This window comes from Aythya fuligula, chromosome 10 (assembly GCF_009819795.1).
Source record: "Aythya fuligula isolate bAytFul2 chromosome 10, bAytFul2.pri, whole genome shotgun sequence".
Lineage (NCBI taxonomy): Eukaryota > Metazoa > Chordata > Aves > Anseriformes > Anatidae > Aythya > Aythya fuligula.
The window spans coordinates 8348894-8362669 of record NC_045568.1 but is presented as its reverse complement, the minus strand read 5'-3'; the positions used below and the strand labels follow the sequence as shown (position 1 = coordinate 8362669).

At 64.0% G+C, this 13776-nt stretch overlaps 1 protein-coding gene across 5 annotated transcripts in view; it reads left to right on the top strand.

Moving 5' to 3' along the window:
* Positions 1–13776, top strand: part of CACNA2D2 (calcium voltage-gated channel auxiliary subunit alpha2delta 2) — a 168781-nt gene that overhangs the window by 147138 nt on the left and 7867 nt on the right. For 3 of the 5 annotated variants that reach the window (XM_032193969.1, XM_032193967.1, XM_032193972.1), the window contains 19 exons: positions 1087–1225; positions 3097–3228; positions 3335–3392; positions 5133–5183; positions 5278–5377; positions 6291–6449; positions 6553–6660; positions 7058–7136; positions 7283–7332; positions 7839–7928; positions 8019–8087; positions 8197–8271; positions 8662–8736; positions 9131–9202; positions 9352–9423; positions 9505–9566; positions 10523–10599; positions 11766–11786; positions 13570–13630. In XM_032193969.1, the coding sequence (XP_032049860.1) occupies positions 1087–1225; positions 3097–3228; positions 3335–3392; positions 5133–5183; positions 5278–5377; positions 6291–6449; positions 6553–6660; positions 7058–7136; positions 7283–7332; positions 7839–7928; positions 8019–8087; positions 8197–8271; positions 8662–8736; positions 9131–9202; positions 9352–9423; positions 9505–9566; positions 10523–10599; positions 11766–11786; positions 13570–13630 (1550 nt within the window). The remainder of the gene's footprint in view (positions 1–1086; positions 1226–3096; positions 3229–3334; positions 3393–5132; positions 5184–5277; positions 5378–6290; positions 6450–6552; positions 6661–7057; positions 7137–7282; positions 7333–7838; positions 7929–8018; positions 8088–8196; positions 8272–8661; positions 8737–9130; positions 9203–9351; positions 9424–9504; positions 9567–10522; positions 10600–11765; positions 11787–13569; positions 13631–13776) is intronic. The other 2 variants (XM_032193971.1, XM_032193970.1) reach the window with 1 other exon arrangement.

The window sequence follows — 13776 nt, the reverse complement described above, 5'->3', positions numbered from 1 at the left end:
ACGTGAAATGGAGAGTGTAATCTGGATTTCAATCTCGGCGACGTCGCTCCGGGGAGGCAGAGCCGTCCCCTGCCTGCTGCTGGGCTCCCGCAGCCGTAATTGAGTTCAGCATCTTTCCGGGCGGCCAGCGGCCCCGCGGTCGCATCGGCTCTGCGGCGTGCTGACACTGCCGATGCGTCTGCTGGAATTAAAAACCAAACCTTGCATAGCAATCCTGTTATTCTCCCGAGCTGTGGCGAATGGTTTTGCCACCCTCCCAATGTCAGGGGAATGTCACCGCCTGGCCGTCTGTCCCGAGCTGTCACGGGGGAGGTGGCATCTCCGCACGTCCTCCTGTGACTCCGGCTCTTTTTGGGAAGGTGCTGGTGGGAGAGCTGATGGCTATGGGGAGCACGAGGGGCAGCATCATCATCCTCATCCTCATCCTCATCCTCCTCCCGCTCTGAGCCTCTGGTTGCCAGCAGCTGTCCCAACCCCTGTGCCCACGGCAGGGGCGCAGCAGCTCGGCGGGCTCAGGGCCGTCACCTTCCCCCGGCTTTCCTCGCCCCCAGCACAACAGCAGATCTCGTCTCCCTCCCTGCACACCCATTGCTGTGTCCTGCAGGCACAAGCCGAGGTCCACCCTATGTCCCCAGGGGCACTTGTGGCTCGGGCAGGGGACGTCCCCATGCTGCCACCCAGGGCCCCTCCGCTCGGTGCTGGGGGAGAGGAGCGGCCGTGATGGAGGGAGCGCGCTCCAGCGCCGGCAGTGGGGAATTTGCCATCTCTCCACCATAATTAAATATTGTTTGCATTGCTTATTGACAGAGCGTTAAGCTGCACTCCGTTTTAATTTGTTCTTTGATAGTTGCCTTTTGCTGCTAATTGATTTTCAAGGCTTTTTATTATTTTTTTTTTGCCCGGGTGGGTTTTTTTTTTTTTCTGGTTTCAGACCTGCCGTGCTACCAAGCCCGGTGCCAAGCCTCAGCCGAGCTCAGCCTCCCCAGCCAGCGCTGCCGGTCTGCGTGGGGTGGGCTGGCGCTGGCTTCGGGTGGGGACACCCCACACACGTCCCCGGTGTCCCCACGCTCTCTGCTTTTTCCCCAGGACGATCCTGATGGAGAAGAGATCGAGCGGGAGAAGTCCAACTCCCTGAAGCTGGAGTTCACCGACGACGCCAACTTCAAGACCAAGGTTAACTACTCGTACGCCGCCGTGCAGATCCCCACGGACATCTACAAAGGCTGTGAGTGCCCTCGACCCGCTCGGCTCTGTGCTGCGAGGCCGGGCACAGCCTCCACGTGGCCGGCTCTCGGTGCCACAGCCCTGGGGACCGTGTCCCCGGGGTCCCTGCCAGGCCCAGTGGCTCTCAGCTGCCGTCCCCCAGTGTTAGGGACCCGCTGGGTCCCTGCGCCTCAGCAGCTCCGTGCTCGGTGCGAACCAAAGGGGTGCATCAGACCAGGGTGGCAGGGGGATGGATGGAGGGATGGATGGATGAGGGGGCTGTGCAGGATGACACGGACACGCCACACCACCTTGTGGTCCTGGACCAAGCTGGCGTGTCCCCACAGGGTGGTGACAGTCCCCGAGCTTGCAGAGCTCTCCAGCCTCTCCCTGCCGCGGTGGCACACGGTGACAGTCGGTCTGCATTTCCCTCTAGTGGCTGCTCTGCACAGAGCTGGGCACCGCTCCCGGCCGGACACCGGCTCCCCACAGCCCCTGGCCTCATCCTGCGCCCAGGCACAGCCCCTGCTGGCCCCCGCACCCCCTCGCCTCCCCTGGCCCCTCTCGGTGCCACTTGGTGAGGTGACAGGGGCCGAGCTCCTGCTTCTGCCCCGCACGCTCAGAGCCGCATCGGTGGAACGGTTTCACCCCGAGAATGGGAAATTGCAATTAGCTTAATTAGCGAGCCAGCACAGGCCGGGCAGCTAATGGAGCAAATCCTGAGAGCAGGGGGAGATGAAATAGCTGGTACCCCGAGCCCCCTGCTCACCAGCTGGTGCGGTGCTGATGCCTGGCCAGAGCCACGCCAAGCCCTGCCTGGCTGGGACACGATTTGGGGAGCAGCACAGGGCCACGGGTCTGTGGGGATGGTGGGTGGGCTGGGGACACCGGGGACACGTCCCCGCGGGGCCCGCTGGAGAGGCGCTATCGCTGCCTGGCACGCTGCTGAAAACCCTGCGGAGACGCCCTCCGCCGTCACCCCTGGCTACACACACAAATTACATCCTATATGTGTTTTATTTACTGTGCCACTTTTAATTAAAGCCGCAATCTCTCTCCGGCGGGGCGGGGCTGGGCTCACCCTGCTGGGGACGGGGACGAGGTGGGGACGGGGACAGGAGGGCGCAGAGCAGCCGCACCATGGAGCATCTCCAGCCGCCCGAGCCCTGTGTGCGCACAGATGCATCGTAGGGGCCGTGTTTGTGCACAGGGAGGGCACATATAGATATATATGCATATATTATGAGGGTGTGTATATATCTATACGTGTATATAGGAATGTGTCAGCCTTTGTGTGAAGTCCCTGGGCTGTGGCCGTGTCCCAGCGTGGCCCCAGGCTCGGAAATGGTTTGGGGGCTCGTGGCAGGAGGCACGTCTGGCTGGAGTGGTCAGCGGGATATGGGGACACTGTGGGGCTCCCCAAGAGCTGGGGGTGCCAGGAGGGTCCTCGTGCCCACGGGGACGTCCTGCTGTCCCCACATGCTGCCCAGCAGCTTCCCCGCGCTCCACCGGCCCTGTTTAATTAACCACGGGCGGCGGCTGCCGGCAGCTTATCTTCTGCTTTAATAGCTGAATAATTTAAAGCCTCTGTTTGCCGGCATCTTAATTGCTTCTGCGTCAGGTGCGGGGGCCAGCAGGAATGCAGAGCAGGGCCCGTGCGTGGCCCGCTGGTGGCTGTCCCTGGCACCGGGGCTGGCACGGCCCCAGGAGGCATTTGCTGGGAGGGGGGTGACACCGCGGCGGTGGCCGTCCCCTCCCGGAGCTGAGCCCCTCAGGGGGCAGCAGGGGGGACGCGGTGAGGGCTGCCAGGCCCCTCTGGGCTCCTCCTGGGGAAGGGGCAGAAGGGACACGGCGCTGTCCCTGTCCCCCAGCCGCCCGCTCTGTGCCTTGCAGCCACCGTCATCCTCAACGAGCTGAACTGGACGCAGGCGCTGGAGGACGTCTTCATCGAGAACCGCAAGGAGGACCCCTCCCTGCTCTGGCAGGTCTTCGGCAGCGCCACCGGCGTCACCCGCTACTACCCCGGTGCGTGGCGGGGGCGTCCCTCTGTCCCCAGGGTCCCCCCCCAAGCGGGGACGGTGTCCCTGGGGAGGTGGCAGCGCCTCGCTCACCGCCCACCTTTCGCCCGCAGCCACCCCGTGGAGAGCCCCCAACAAGATCGACCTCTACGATGTGCGCAGACGGCCCTGGTAAGGGGACAAGGACCTGGGGGGGGAAGTCAGGAAGGACCCCCCCCACCCCCCGTTCCCCCTCCCTGCCGCCCCCCTGCACGCCAGACTCCGGCTCCGGGAGCAGCCAGCTCTGTCCAATTTTCATTTCACACATCGTTGGCATTGGAAAATGGATACAATAACACAGGCAGGGGCATCCAAGCTGCAGCTTTCATCTCCCGCTCCCCTCCCCTCTCCCGGCGCCGGGAAGGCAGAGGGAGATGGAGAGATAAATCCTCAGATCCAGATTGAAGCAGGTAGAGCTGCCCCCTGCAGCCCCACACCTGTGCCTGGCCCACGAACGGCATCCCTGCAGCGACCCCGTTCAAACGGGGCTGCGAACAGCTCGTGAAGAGCCAAGGCAGGAGGACGGGGTGATAAACGCTGAGATGGAGCCAGCCAGAGCCGAGTGAGAGCTGCGAGCTCCGGTTTGGCTGTGCACCGAGCTGAGCATGACGGAGCCACGCGCCGTCAGCCCAGGCCGACATGTCCCCAGTGGACCCACGGGGCCATCGAGTCCAATTCCTGGGCTCCCAAAGGGCCACCCCAAAAAAAATCACTGCTCTGCCCACCTGTGGCTGGGGGCTCAGCGATGCCAGGGGTCCCCAAAAAGCACCCATGCCCCTCGGTGCCCAGCTGTGCCCTGTTTCCACCACATGTCCCTGGCTGCTCCTCGACATGGGCAGGGCACGGAGCTGGAGCATCCCACAGCCCCGTTGTGCCGAGCCCAGGTCGCTGCCCGGTGCTGGGTTTTGGGGACGGGGGGGTGCCCGCAGCCCTGGCACCCTGCTCCGCACAGGGTGTGGCACTGCCAGGCCCTCTCCTTGTCAGAAAATGAAGGGTCCCATTACTCAGGTTAATTACCTGTGATTTCTCTGCATTAATACTAACTGCTCTCTGCTGTTAGTCAGGGCTCTGCTGCACCACACAGCCCACACCACCCCCAGAGCCCTCTGTGGGACACAGCGGGTCCCCAGGCCCTGCTCCCCAGGTCCCCGTGTCCCCAGTCCTGCCTACAGCCCCCGTGGGGACAGGCAGAGCCGTCGCAGCGCCCAGGACCGCCAGCGCCGCTCTCTTCCCTTCCCCTCCCTTGATAAATGGCCCTATTAAATAAAGCCTTTTCCTGTGGAGCCCTGGGTATTAATCTGAGCGGGGCACCCGGAGATAAATGCGCTGCCACAACCCATTACGAGCAGCATCTTAGTTTGCGGGGAGCCCAGCGGGGGGAGCGGGCGGGCACCGAGCCCCCGGCCCGGCTGCAGCCACCTGGCAGCGACCCCACAGCCAGCGGGGAGGGCCTGGGGCTCGGGGGCAGCAGGAGGGGGGACGAGCAGCAGATCCCATCCCCATCCCGTGGGCTGGGGGCATGGCAGGGAGCAGCCCGGCCGCCTCTGAGGGGCGAGGAAGGTTTCCTTCGTTGTTTTCAGGGGGGGATGATTTACGCGTTATCATTATTTTTCCTCCTGGTAGCTAAAAATAACCTCATCAGCCTGGCCTTTGAAGCTCCCGGGAGGGGGGTAAATAGCATCTTAATAGGGCTGCGTGTGTCAGCATAATCAGCGCGCAGCAAAGGGCCCGCGATGATGGAGGAGTTTGGCATTTAGAGCGCGGCAGCGAGCGGCGGCGTGGCCGCACTGCTCCTCGTCCTCACCCCGGCGGGGTCGCGGCACAGCTGCGGGACCCCCCCGCCCCAAATACTGACCCCTCTGCGCCCCGCAGGTACATCCAGGGCGCCTCCTCCCCGAAGGACATGGTCATCATCGTGGACGTGTGAGTAGGGCGGGCGGGCGGCGGGGCTGCGGGGACCCCCCTGCCCCCCTCGGCCCCGCGCTGCCGAGCCCCCAGCTCCCCTCTCTGCGGCCAGGAGCGGCAGCGTGAGCGGCCTCACCCTCAAGCTGATGAAGACCTCGGTGTACGAGATGCTGGACACCCTCTCGGATGATGACTACGTCAACGTGGCCTCGGTGAGCGCTGCGCCCCGCGGGGTCCCCGGATGCCCCGTGCGCCCAGCCAGGGGAGGGCAATTCCTTCACCAGCACCCCCAGAGCCCCCTCGCCAGCTCCAGAGCTGCCACGAGATGAACCCAGGGGCTCATCCGTGCGTGGCAGTGGGCAAAAAGCACCACGATTGCAGGGCTCCTGGTGGAGCTGCCTCGGTGGTGTCAGGCAGCCGAGATGTGGCATCGGCTGCTCGCGGCTTTGGGAGGGCCGGGCCGGTGCTGCTTGGCAGATAAGACAAGCAGAAAAGTCCTTTCTGGCCTGAAAATCCAGGCAGGATGAATTGCAGGGGCTTTTGATGGGAGAGGAGGGCTGCGCTGAGCAGTCCCGGCCACAATTATCCCTCGAAGATCTGGCGAGTGCTGTTTCTTTTGATGGCTTTTACAAGAAATCCTCCCAAACCTGCTGCTGGATGCTTTTCAGCTCAAGGCCAGCTCAAGGAGAGCCACAGCCCAGCAGCAGCCGCAGCCCTGGCGTGCTGGAGGTCGGATCCTGAACCCAGCCAGGGCAGCCCCAGGCTCCAGGGCTGGGGGAGACGTGCCGGGCTGAGCCCTGCCCCTCACCCCGCATGCCCCCGAGGGGTCTCAGGAGGTTTTGGGGAGCGCTGGACACGTGGTGGCCATCACCCCGGGGACGCTGCACCCCTGGGTGCAGCCTGGCCACAAGCAAAGCCAGGGGGCATGGTGGCATCGGTGGCTGATGGCTTTGGCTTCTGTGACTGCACCAGGTTGAGGTCACCCTGGTGTCCCCACTCTGTCCCTGTGCCACCAGGACACCACATGTAGGGTGCTCCAGCCCCTGGGTGCTTTGTGCCCACCGGGGCAGCCTTTGGGTCCCCATCCCCTCTCTGAAACTCGCCGCCCTCTCTTCTCCCTCCCAGTTCAACGAGAAGGCGAAGCCGGTGTCGTGCTTCAAGCACCTGGTGCAGGCCAACATCCGTAACAAGAAGGTCTTCAAGGAGGACGTGCAGGGGATGGTGGCCAAGGGCACGACCGACTACAAGGCCGGCTTCGAGTACGCCTTCGACCAGCTGCAGAACGTGAGCTGGGGCCCGGCGGGGAGGGCAGCGGGGCTGCGGGCTGGCAGGGGAGGGCAGGCTGCGCCCGTGGGCCTGCCCCACGCGCCGCCCCTCTGCCTCGCAGTCCAACATCACGCGGGCCAACTGCAACAAGATGATCATGATGTTCACGGATGGCGGCGAGGACCGGGTGCAGGACGTCTTCGAGAAGTACAACTGGCCCAACAAAACGGTGAGCGCCCACGGCTGCGTGCGGCACGCAGCCAGGCACACGCGCGTGCGCACGGAGCCCGGCCCGGCTCTGGCTGGGAGGTGGCATCGTGCAGCAGGACCAGCTGGGATCCTGCAGCTTTATTGCCGGCTTCCGCCTCATTTGCCAGGAGCCATTTCCCCAGCCCGCCCGCTCCTGCTCCGAGCCACTGCCCCCGTAATGGGGCGGCTGCCGCGCTGCTGCCAGCACCGACCTTGGTGCGCGGGGAGGGATGGGGCCGGCGGGTCCCCTGAGCACCTGCCCTGGTGGGGACGCACCCCGGGGTGTGGGGACGGCTGGGTGAGCCCAGGGACCCCCACAGGGTCCCCGGTGCTGCCCCCGTGTCCTCAGGGTTGCTCACGGCCGCGCTGTGCCACAGGTGCGTGTCTTCACCTTCTCCGTCGGGCAGCACAACTACGACGTGACCCCGCTGCAGTGGATGGCGTGTGCCAACAAAGGTGAGCAGGGGGCTGGTGCTGGGTGTCCCCAGGGCGTGTGGGGCTGCCCAGTAGGGTGCAGGCTCCTCGCACAGCAGGATGGATGGCAGGACAGATGGACTGCGGGGTGGCGGGCTCCCTACCTGCATTTCTCTTTCTTTTCCAAGGTTACTACTTTGAAATCCCCTCCATCGGCGCCATCCGCATCAACACGCAGGTGAGGCAGGGTGCTGGCACGTGGCAGCAGGCAGAGCCGCCCTCCCCAGGCACCCCAACGTGCTGCACAGCCCCAAAATGCTGGCGAAGAGCATGATGCCACTGGAATAAGTCATCCTCTGCAGCACCCCCTGCCCCTTTCCCTTACCAGGCACCACTTTGTGGGGTTCCCGGCAGGGTCCCCACTCTCCCCTCGGGGACAGATGTGACCCCAGGGCTGCTCGGCTCTGGAGGCCCCTTCCCTGCCCCTGCTGCTTTCACAGCACGGAGCAGAGCGAGCAGCACCTTGCTGGCACATCAGCACCCCCGCTTGGGGATTCCTGCTGCAGCAATTCCCCTTGGATATTGCCAGCAGCAGCCGCCGCTCCCAGGGCAGCTCCTGGTGGTGGCAGCACCCATGGGTGGCGGGCAGGGGGCACCCGGTGCTGAGCTGTGATTTGGGAGCGGGGCATCACCAAGCACCAGGTGCAGGGCCCCGGTGTCACACCGTCCCCTCTGTCCCCACAGGAGTACCTGGACGTGCTGGGCAGACCCATGGTCCTGGCCGGGAACCGAGCCAAGCAGGTCCAGTGGACCAACGTCTACCAGGACGCCCTGGTGAGGACCCCGGCCCCGCGCAGCCCCCACAGGGCCACGACGCCCGGGTGCCAGCGAGGGGCTGGCTGACACCCTGCTGTGCTCACACAGGGGCTGGGGCTGGTGGTGACGGGCACGCTGCCGGTGTTCAACCTGACCGAGGACAGCAGCGACAGGAAGGTAGGAGCCACCCTGCACCCTAGATGGGGCACTGGCACCCCTGGGTGCTGCCTGCTGGGTTCCGGGCAGAGCCCGAGCCCTGATGCCGTTGCCCCTCGCCTCCTTCCAGAACCAGCTCATCCTGGGCGTGATGGGGATCGACGTGGCGCTGAACGACATCAAGAAGCTGACGCCGCGTTACAACGTGCGTGGGGGGGTGTTCCCCATCCATCCCTGCCCCACGGCTCCCCACGTGCCCCACGGCCCCGCTGCGGCGTGAGCAGCTCCGGCAGAGCTGCAGCAGCACTCCTTGGGGCAGTGACCGTGGTAGCAGGCGGGTGGCACTTGGGGACACAGAGCAGAACCATTCACAGTCAGTGGGAACTGCCCAGAGGACAAAATCCAGAGGCAGGGAGAGAGGAAAAAGCTCTGGTTTTCCCTGCCCCTGTGTTCCCATCACAGTGCTGTGCAAAAGGGGGGTTGGCGCTGAGTTTGGGAGGTTGGAGAGAAAAACAAAAACAAGTCTGCAGAGCTGATGGGTGGTGTGGGCACGGCTCGGCACGCAGCTGCGCTCACCTGTCCTGTCCTCCCGCAGCTGGGGGCGAACGGCTACGTCTTCGCCATCGACCTGAACGGCTACGTGCTGCTGCACCCCAACCTGCAGCCCCAGGTGAGCAGGGGAGCGCTCCCCCCACTGCTGGGTCCTCACCTCTGCCCCCCAGGGGGGGAAACTGAGGCAGGGAGAAGCGGAGCGGCTACTCGCGGGGATTCATCACTGGGCACCGGACGGGGAGCGAGGCGGCAGCAGCGAGCAGGGTGGATGTGTCTCGCTGGCAGCAGCATCCCTCTTAGCTCATCAGTGGTGTTAATGGGCTGCCCAGCAGCAGGAACGGGGGAATTTCTGTCCCCGTTCTGCTTCAGGGGATGCTGTGCCCCCGGGGTCTCTCCCACCGTGGCACAGGGAGGAGCGGAGCCGCCCCGCGCAGGCTGTGAGGAGTTTGCCTGGGCTCAGCGGTGGCTGTGGGAGCCCTGAGTCCTTCCCGTGCCTCCCTCTCTGCCTGCAGATCATCAATTTCCGCGAGCCGGTGACGCTGGACTTCCTGGACGCCGAGCTGGAGGACGAGAACAAGGAGGAGGTGGGCAGAGCCTGGGGCAGGTGGCGGGGCACGGCTGGCACCCGCTGCCCCGGCACCGATCCCCGCCGGGTCACAGTCCCCTGGGTGGTGCTGGGGGGCCCACACACCCCGGCCGGGCTGCCCTCAGTCACCTCCCCCGTGTCCCCCAGATCCGCAGAAGCATGATTGATGGAAACGACGGGCAGAGGTTCATCAAGACCCTGATCAAGTCCCTGGACGAGGTAATTAGCAGGGGAGGGGGTCACAGCCGGAGCCACGGTCCCGGCACCGCAGAGCCCTGACTCGCTGCCTCTGCTCCGCAGCAATACATCGACGAGGTGTTCAGGACCTACACGTGGGCCCCCATCAAAAGCACCAACTACAGGTGAGCAGCTTCGGCGGGACCCGTGCTGGCAGGGGGACGTGGCCTCGTGCCCGAAGCTCCAGAGGTCCCCGAGGCCACCACGAGCGTGTCCCAGGGACTGGGGGCTGCAGGTCATTGCGCAGGAGGTTGCTTTGGAGGTGGGGAGCAGAGCTCCCTCCGCATTTACAGAACCCCCAGAACCATCTAGGTTGGGAGAGACCTTCAGGATCACCACGTCATCCCCAGCACCCGGTGCACCAGACGCTCCCGGTGCACGGATTCACCCGGAGCTGGTGCCCACGTAACAGTTTTCTTCTTTCTCCCCAAACCGGGCAGCTTCTGGCTCTTCCTTCGAGGGCTGCGGCTCTTCCTGGCTTCCTCCCTTGTGTGGGGACAGCTGGTCCCTCCTCCACGTGCATCTCCCTTGGTACCTGGCAGGCACTCGGTACCCTTGGTACCCATCTCAGCCTTGTCTGGGCAGGCTCTTCACCTCCCTGTGCTCAGGGGGTGGACATGGGTGCCCCAGGACATCCCCGGGTGCTTCAGGATGGCACCGGGAGCTCCAGGATGTCTGTGGGAGCTCCAGGAATGGTCTTGGGGAGCTCCAGGTGCCCCCTGGTGGTCCTGGGTGCTCCAGGATGTTGCTGGGTGCTCCAGGATAGCCCTGGGTGCTCAAGGATGTCCCCAGGTGCTCTGGGATTTTCCTGGGTGCCCCATGGTGGTCCTGGGCGCTCCAGAACATCCCGGGGTGCTCCACAATGTCCCTGAGTGCCCCAGGATGTCCCTGAGTGCCCCAGGATAGCCCTGGGTGCCCCGGGATATCCGTGGACAGCCCAGGACATCCTCGGGCACTCCAGGACACCCGTGGGTGCCTCAGGGGTGTCCCTGGGTGCCGCGTGGTGTCAGTGGGTGCCCACGCGGGACGGCGCCGGGTGGGTGCTGAGCCTCACACCGCCCGTCTGCTTTCCCCTCCGCAGCCTGGGGCTGGTCCTGCCGCCCTACAGCACCTACTACATCCAGGCCAACCTCAGCGACCAGATCCTGCAAGTGAAGTGTAAGTAGCCCCTGCCCTCCCCGTGCCCCCCCGCACACCCTCTGCCCCGGCCCCCCCAGAAACGGCTGTCGGGGGGGGACAGAACGAAGCGAAGCCCGATGAGAAAAGGGATGAGAATAGCTGTGAGAGGAAAGCAAAATAATGATGAAAAATAAATAAAGGAGTTTAAAAAAAATAAATAAATAAAAGAGGCGTGAGGAGGTGAGCGCACACACGCTGAGGCAGGGGCCAGCTGCGCCTGGGGGTGCCAGGGCTGCACCCCGGCACGATGCGCCCCCAGCACCCGAGGGGCAGGCGCCCGCTGGGGTCAGGGAGCACTGCAGCAGCCAGAGAACTTGCAAGCCTGTGAAAGTCTGCATGGGTCTTTTCTTTTTTTTTTTTTAATTATTATTATTATTATTTATTTCTTTATTTCCTTCGTTTTATTACGATTCTTCTTTTGCTTTCGACCATTCTTCTCGTTTCGATGAGTTCGCTTTGGGTTGCTTTCGATTTTTTGCCTTTCCTTTCGAATTAATCCGTGTACTTGTGTGTTAGCCTGGCCCCCTCTCTCTCTCTCTCTCCCCCCCCCCAACCCCCACCCCGGACCCCAAACCCCTCTCCCTTCGTCGCGGGGCTGGCGTGGAGCCCCCAGCGACGCCCCCCGGCCCCTCCGGCCACCGTGCGCCCCGCGGGGACCGCGCTGGGCCCGTCCCGGGAGGGGGGTCCCCAAACCCCAAACCCCGCTCCCCCCCCTGCCTCCCTCAGCCTGGACTTTCTGCATGCCCCGCTGACGCAGCGAGAGCGTTGCTGTATCAAGACTGTTGCAAGTGTTTGCTACTGACTCTCATTTTCCTTTGGAGTACTGAATATATATCTATATATTTCTCTGGTGATATCTTGGCATCTTTTTTTATTATTTCACTGTGGCCTTTTGGTTTCTTTACTGGTTGGTTTTATTATTTTTTTTTATTATTATTTCTTTCCTTTTCTTTTTCATGTCGTTTTTTTTGCAAGAGGTTTCCTTTTGGTATGATTATGATACACAATATTTTTATTCAAACGGCGATTGAATAAAATATTGTTTGTGCCCCCCTTCCCCCTTTCCACCCAACCCCCTTTTTTTTTGTTTGTTGTTTTTTTGTTTGTTGTTTTTCTTGCTTTCTCTCTATGGTGGATTCACACAGTACCAAACATCAAAATGAAGGGCAAGTATTTTCAGTCTCAGACCACTCACCTTCACCACCCCGTCCCTGCCCCGTGTCCGGCCCCCCCAGCCCTGCCTCCACGGCTCCCCCACCTCTCCCCCCCCCTGCTTGCCCATCTCCCTGCCCGTTTGCCGAACCTGCAAACCACCACCGACCCCCTGCCTCCTCCTTCCTCCTCCTTCCTCCTCCTCCTCCTCGTCCCCCACTCCTCCAGCCCCCCCTTTATTTGGAAGCAACATGTCTTGTTATGTCCATGAGAGCTTTCCCACGGTTACCCCCACTCCCTTCCCGTGCATCGCTCCGAAATCCGACCTGACACCGCTCAAGAGCCGGTCTCATCCGAAACCCTTTCTGATTGATGAGGTTTTTCGTAGCCAGCCCTGGATCCTGCTCTTCCTCCTCCGCCGATCCCTCTTCTTGCCGCCCTCTCCCTGCTCTCACCCCTCCAGCTCTCTTCTCCCCCCCCCGACCCCGGCTCCTTCGCTTCCCCCCCTCCAAGACAACTCAACCTGAACGGGATAGGGCTGTGCAGAGCGGGGCTGGGGGGTGCGGGGTGGGGGGACGGGGCCCAGGGACCCCGGCGGTGCCCTCAACGTCGCTCCCGCCACCACCTTCACCCTCTGGGTCGGGCTTTTTGGGGCAGCCCCCGATGTCCCTGTGTCCCCTGCTCCACGGGGAGGGCATCGGCCCCGTCCCGGTACCAGCTCTCACCCCGGGACTTGGAGCCCCTTGGTGTGGAGGGGGGGGGCTCAGGGCGGTCACCCCGTGGTTGTCACCGATGCCACCCACAGTGGGACGTGGCCCGCGTCCCCCTGCCGTGTGGGGTGCATCCCCTGGCTCGGGTCACTCCGGCACCCGCATGGCTCCGGGGGGAGGACAGGGAGGGGACAGCAGGGACAGGAGATCGGGGGCAGCAGCAGGCGGAGGCGCGAGCGTCCCCCTCAGCCCTGTCCCATCAGCCTTGAGTTGCCTCCTCCCGGCGCCCCTGCGATGGCGATGCGGATGGGCTCAGTACGAGTGTTTTGTACTCCTCTCCTCCTCCTCCTCCTCTTCCTCTCATCGGCTTGTACCCAGCCCCTGCCTACAGCCCTCGGAGAGCAACAGTCCAACCTCCGGCCGGGCCGGGCCGCGCAACGCACTGAGGGGGGCGGCGGTGCCCGCCGGGGTGGGGGGGCGACACCGTGGGGACCCCGGGGTGTCCCGTGGCACCTCCCCACGCACGTCCCCGGGGGGTCCCGCCGCCCCGGGGACGGGAGGGGGGTGCCCGCGGCGGGACCCCGCGGTGCGTTGCGCGTCCCCTCGCCCCGGGACGAGCCGCTGGTTGGACTGTCCTCGTCAAGGTGCCCGGTTTGGCCATGCCGATGCCTGAAATCTCCTTTTCTCTCTGATGACCAAGTGTTTCGGTGGTTCTCCTGCGCCCACGAGCACAGCATGCGGTTCCCTCCCGTTGTCGATGACCCTAATAAGAGAGAGACGCCACCAGCCGCGCATATATACGCACGTGGACGCGTGCCTATATATGTGTGCGAGCGCCTGCACGCGTGTCCCCGCGTGCCGCCCCGCCGAGCCGAGCGCGCTCGCGCCGCCAACCAGCCAATTCGGTCCAAATCCTCCCAACGTGGGGGGCGGCCGGCCGGCACGACGGCCTCTCCTTTCTCTCTTGTCACCGACGCAGCCGGTCTCTTTCCCTGCCCTCTCTCTCTTGTCTGTCTCTCTCCCTCCTAACGCCCCCCGGCGCCCCCGTTGGCAGCCCCCGCCGGATAACGTCGCCTTTCTGTTGCAGATTTTGAATACCTGCTGCCAAACAGCTTTGAGTCGGAGGGACATGTGTTCATTGCTCCCAGGTAGCTCTGTGTGTGCGCTTGCCGAGGTGTGCATCCCCTCCCCGGCCCCGCTGACCCCCCCCCATTCTCCCACCTCCCCTCGCCTCGTCGTGCCTGTCCCCCGCTGCTGTCTGTGTCGTGTGCCCGCGTGCCGTGCGGTGACGGGG